General features: G+C 42.7%; 1 protein-coding gene across 3 annotated transcripts in view; it reads left to right on the forward strand.

Moving 5' to 3' along the window:
* CFAP20DC (CFAP20 domain containing) overlaps positions 1-5,574 on the forward strand; it is a 219,341-nt gene extending 213,767 nt beyond the window's left edge. For all 3 annotated transcript variants that reach the window (XM_032781822.2, XM_032781824.2, XM_032781825.2), the window contains one exon: positions 4,613-5,574. In XM_032781822.2, the coding sequence (XP_032637713.1) occupies positions 4,613-4,725 (113 nt within the window). In that variant the 3' untranslated portion in view covers positions 4,726-5,574. The remainder of the gene's footprint in view (positions 1-4,612) is intronic.
* The last annotated feature ends 426 nt before the right edge of the window (positions 5,575-6,000 follow it).

A 6,000-nucleotide genomic window follows, 5' to 3' on the forward strand; every position in this document is an offset into this window, starting at 1 on the left:
CACAGTAGAACTGCTTCTTGTTGTCTTCGTCATCGTCCAGTTTGGGAGTGTACACCCTAATGACCTTGCTTAAGATGAAGAGTCATGAGACATTTGTTAATACCCATAGGGAGCTCTAAAAGCTGATTAGCAATTTTGTTCTTGATGGCAAAACCAACCCCATGAATATGCCTCTCTTCAGATATCTTTCCTTTCCAAAAGAAGGTATAGCCACCTCCATCTTCTTTCAGTTGGTCTTCATCTGCCCAACGGATCTCATTTAGGGCAGCAATATTGATATCAAATCTTTCAAGTTCTCTAGCTATTATGGCAGTTCTTTTTTCAGGACAGTCACTGTTCAGGGAATCCACGAGAGTTTGAACATTCCAAGTGGTGAAGTATCAGAGGGGTAGCCGTGTTAGTCTGGATCTGTAAAAGCAGCAAAAAGTCCTGTGGCACCTTATAGACTAACAGACATATTGGAGCATGCACTTTCGTGGGTGAATACCCACTTTGTCGGATGCATGCCAAGTGGTGAACGTCATTATTTTGCTTTGGATGTTCTGAACATAGGGTAAAGTAATCCCAGTGGATACGGCTATCCAGCCAGGAGGGCATTGAGACAGCCTATGTTCAGGGCACCTTTTCTAGCCCCTTCCCCTTTCAGGATGAGCAGACGGGATCCTGAAAAGGACTGCTCAGTCATGGTGGCAGCTGCCGAAATTGCACTTCTGTCTCACAAGTCCAAGTGCAAGATGACCAACACCCGGCCACCACCCGCATGCAGATTTGTGACTAGGAACTCCCAAAGCTCATTGCTCTTGTTTCCACCACCACTCATCTACCACCACAGGACTTTGATTGTGAGAGATGTTAACACCCTTGGCAGAGGCCTATGCATGACAGCTTTTAACATGAGAGAGCCGGTGTACAGGCAATAACCTCACAAAACTTGACAGGAAGGAGCCCTGGACCTGGTGGCAGGAGAGTCCGAGTCAACTGGAGGTCTCCGTCCTGCTGCAGCCCTCATCTGCCTTCACAGATGCAGAGAACTGACAAGTCCTCAAATATGCCTGTTCCACTGTTGTGGCCCTCAAGATAGTTAAGTCCAAAGCAAACTGCAAAGAGTTACAAAGGGATCTAACAAAACTGTGAGACTGGGCAACAAAATTGGAGACAAAATTCAGTGCTGAAGAAGGAAAGGTTACTTATCTGTACAGTAACTGGAGCTTTTCCAGATGTTTTGTCTCTAAGGGTGTTACTTCACCTACCCTCTTTCCCTCGGATGCGGAGTCCTGCTGCTGGGCTTTGTAGCTGAGAAGGAAGTGGAGAGACGGCAAGACTACCCCTTCCTATGTGCCCTTGTACTGGACCTTAAGGCTGTGTGGGTGCAGGTGCAGACCTACTGATATTGCTGACAAAAAATCTCTCATCAAGTGTGTCCTGATGGGGAGCACCCATGAGGACAAACGTCTCAAAGAACTCTACTTACCGTACAGACAAGTAACCTGTATTTCTGTGCGCATCTAACACACCAGCCTATTTTTTGGCCACCTGATAATATAACCTATATATCGTAGTGCAGTCCCAGCTGTAAATAGATTCTGAGTGTTGTGAAACTGGTGCTGTTAGCATAACAGGCTATTACTTATTATGAGGTAGCAGTGGATACAAACCACATGATTTGCATTACTGTTCTGAGCAAGAGATAAAGATTTAGGATGAAATGCAGGATACAGATTGCATTCAGCTGTGAATTATTTCCTATCAAAAAGATATATATCGTAACTTACATTTAGCTTTTATAAAAGACAGAACTGAGAAAAGAACTTTACTGTACAAAATGTTCATAGTACATATCCATCTTTAGTGCTATCAGTGTACTTGTACTTTAGACTAAGAATTGATTTCCATATGCTAAAAACATTCTTGCACTTAACATAATGCTCAAAATATTAGCTTTAAACTGATTTATTAGCTGGCTGCATCCTATTAACTCTTTGGTGCTGAGAGTTTTCATACACCCTTCGCCTGGAATGGATGATGGGCTAGAAAATCTCACTCCTATATTATAATCTTGTACATCAGGGTTAATGTACAAACTGACATTCAAGAAATAGAAATATTGTATTGCCAGAAAGCAGTAGAAATATTATAAAAATGTACTCGGATTCCTCCGTACCTCACATTTCAGTAGTTGTTGGAACTGAGGTAGACCCAATTCTTATTGGCTGGTCTGCTCCCTGGAAAAAATCACTACTGGTGTTATGCAAAATGCAAGTTTTTCTACGAGATGTCTAACATGCTGTAAAGTCTAGGAACCAGGAAGTTGTGGTAAGGGTGCATAGTGCTTGTTTTAGCGGTAACAGACTTCTACAGTGTTAATAGAAACTGAATCGGCATTAATCCTTGTAGTGAAATGAAGCATTGCAAAATTTTCTTGTGTGTCACCTGACCATGTTCTCTAGTAGAGTTACTGGGTGAAAATCTGGCCCCACTGAAGCCAATAGCAAAAGTTCATGGAGGATAGATCCATCGATGGCTATTGGCCAGGATGGGCAGGGATGGTGCCCCTAGTCTTTGTTTGCCAGAGGCTGGGAATGGGCAACAGGGGATAGATCAGTGGATTCCATCCACTATGTATCTTTGCGGCATAACTGTCATCCAGAGGTGAAAGTAGGAATAGGGACTTACCGGTACGCAGCTGGGTTGGGATCAACCCTGACCCCCAGAAGGGGCGGGGCATCAGGCAGAAGAGGCGGGGATGTGGGGGTCACAGCCAGCCCCGGCCCACCCTGTACCAGTAAGTGCCCTCTCCTGTTGGGATGGCAGCGGCAGCTGGGGGCTCTGGCAGCAGTTTAAAGGGCACGGGGTCGGTCCTGCTATCTCCACAGGCCTCTTAAACCGCTGCCAGAGCCCCCAGCTGCCGCGGCTACCCCAGGTCTCTGGCAGCAGGGCTCCTGGGGCTTTTTAAAGGGCTGAGGCATTAGAGGCAGCGGGAGTCCCCGGCCCTTTAAATAGCCCCCAGAGCCCCACTATTACTCCAGGGCTCTGAGGGCTACTTAAAGGGCCCAGAACTCCCCTGCTTCTACCACCCCAGCCTTTTAAATAGCCCCCAGAGCCTGGGGTAGTGGCTGCGGGGCTCCAGCGGCTATTTAAAGGGCCCAGGGCAGCAGAGGCAGCAGGAGCCATGGCCCTTTAAATAGCCCCCGAAGCCCCGCTGCCACTACCACAGGGCTCCAGCAGCAGGGCTTTGGCGGCAGTTTAAGGGGCCTGGGGCTCCAGCCACTGCTGGGAGCCCCAGGCCCTTTAAATTGCTGCCTGGGGAAGCCAGGCCACCCCAGTACATCACACCAGCTCTTGCCAGTACGCCGTACCGGGGAGTACCAACTTACTTCCACCTGTGCTGACATCAGAATTTGGCGCACATGATCACTGTTTTTGTTTTTTGCATTGTAACTTTGGTTTCCAGAGACTTGCACTGACGTCTTTTTACAGTTATAACAAAACTGTAATGAACCTATAATGTCATGATGTAATGACCAGTATGATGTCAAGACCATGGGAAATGCAGTCATTATAGTGCATGTGTAGAAATTAATTTTCAGTTATATTTTTTGAATGTTTCACAGTTTATTTGCTGTGGGGTTTTTTTTCAAAATGGTGCACTGCCTCACTATACTTAAGGACTAATTACTTACAAATTTTATACATTTTTAAATGAACTCATTTTTGGTTTAGGGATGGCAAACTACATCTGGAGCAGGATCTAAACTGTTATTTCTGCTGCTCTACACATAAAAAATGTTTATCAGAATAACACCATCTCTGGTTCCCAAACTAATAACATTTTGGATAAGTTTGTTTACCAGCTGGAAGCATGATCCAATACACAAGGAGTTTATAGTCAACGAAATGCCAGCTTTACCTATTACATCACTACTGACATTGTAATAAATTTGTTAGATTAGTTTTGACACAGAATTTCTCCACCCACCTGTTTAAAGCCAATTAGTGAAATATTTTGTACCTACTTAATTGCTTATATATAATACATTTATAACTTTCAACAACAGAAATCTGATCAAATTAAATAATAAGTTAGCAAACTTAAAGGTAAATTGTCTGAGACAAGCATAGCAAGGATAAAATCTCTAAATCAAGACCTTTTGCTTTTCATTAGATTATCTGATTCTTTCATCTGGAACATTTTCATGGTTAATGCAATTTCATTTTCACAGATTAAGAGCTGATTCACTGTATTTTTTGTGCATACTAATATACAATTATTTAAGCAATTCTTTGAGAAAGATCTCCGTTATCAATAGATAGCTTTTTAGACCAACTTTTAATATGCTATTCCAGCAAACTGTCTGTGCTTTCAGTTCTGAGGCAAACTTTGCATTATAATTTTACCTCAACTAAATATAAACCTTTAGAAACGCGAATGAAAACAAGAATAAATGTTACCCTCAAAGGTAACAATTTTAGTATTTTGCAGAAAAGCCAAGAGGTTACACCCTCCTACAGAGGCGCTCTGACAGATTGTCGTCTGTGATAGAAGGGTGCTTTTGCTGTGTTTCAAGGGTGACTAACAGGGTAATTTTACTCTTATTTTTCTCCCTTCACACAGGTGAAGATGACTTCAGTGCTGAGGAGGATGAGGAAGTTCTGACTCTTTTGTATGATCCATGTCTAAACTGTTACTTTGATCCGGAAACTGGAAAATACTATGAATTGGCTTAGCTAGTTCCTGGTTCAGAGGGTATTGCCCTCCATCAGAACAGAATTAACATCTATTTCTCTGTAAAGTATTAACCAGAATGGAACATTTTATTGCACAATTTAAAAGTTAAATCTGTAAGTCATTTTGCAAGCAAATGGATATATTTTACAAATAATGTAACATCTTATTTTTGTAGTTTTGTATTGTTATAATACAGTAGAACATCATAGCACACAAGCTCTCGTGGCTTTGACAGTTGCTTGTGAGACTTGTTTGTTTTATATTAAATACTGAAAGATTCTGTGTGTGAACAAATTAGGTGGAATCAAAAGGTTTTTCAGTGTTGATATGTAAATTATGGCTTCATACAAAGAAAATGTGTTTTTTCATTACTGGTTTATCAGATGTTTGTTTAACTGGATTCCATGATACCTTAACTTTGTACTCCAAGAAATGGCGTGTGATGTTCAAAGGCACATGCTCCGTGGGCTCTCTCTCCTTATTCAGCAGAAAGAACATCATCTTCCTTCCTCTCCAGGAAAGTCTCTGGACTGATGAAATGACGTTATAGTAACTGCTTCTGAGAAATCTTATCCACTTATAATCTTTGTAAGGTTACTGTAATACACAGGATTCCTGCTAGCAGATTTAAAGCCCCTTCATTTCATATTTTTGGGTTGTATGAATATTTCTTGGGTTTTGTCACAATCCCCTCTATCGACTGTTTGGCACAGAGGTACAGAATCCAAACGCTAGAGTGGTAGAGTTCATACAGTACAATGCTGTTCAAAGCTGACCCAGCACATGCATGGTCAAGCTGTGACTCCAAACCACAAGAGAGATTTGATATCTAACTGGAAAACTCCCTGATCTCATTTCACGGATTCCCTCTTCCGAAGGGTGGAGGTGGGAGTGGGGTTCCACCATTCGATGAAGTGGGTTACTAGGGAGGAAGCAGTGTGTAGCACTTGTGTGTGGAGATGCACTCTGAGCACGGACAGCTGCTGTGTTACACCTCCCAGCAAAAGATGGGATCTGATTAAACCAAATTGTACTTTTTGCTCTGTAATTACTCTGGGGAAGTTCTCTGACCTGTGCTGCACAGGAGCTCAGGCTGCGGAATCACAACCGTCCCTGCTGTCTTTGGAATCCCTTAAAAAGTGATTGATTTGGATCTACCCACATTTTTCACTTTCTAGCTTATGTAGCCGTGTATTTTGATTACTCTTCCTGCATCTTCCCTCCTGTTGCGTGTTGCTCACTTGTTTCACCTTGCCTTAAGTTAGGTTATAAGC

The sequence above is a fragment of the Chelonoidis abingdonii genome, chromosome 17, assembly GCF_003597395.2.
Source record: "Chelonoidis abingdonii isolate Lonesome George chromosome 17, CheloAbing_2.0, whole genome shotgun sequence".
Taxonomy (NCBI): domain Eukaryota; kingdom Metazoa; phylum Chordata; order Testudines; family Testudinidae; genus Chelonoidis; species Chelonoidis abingdonii.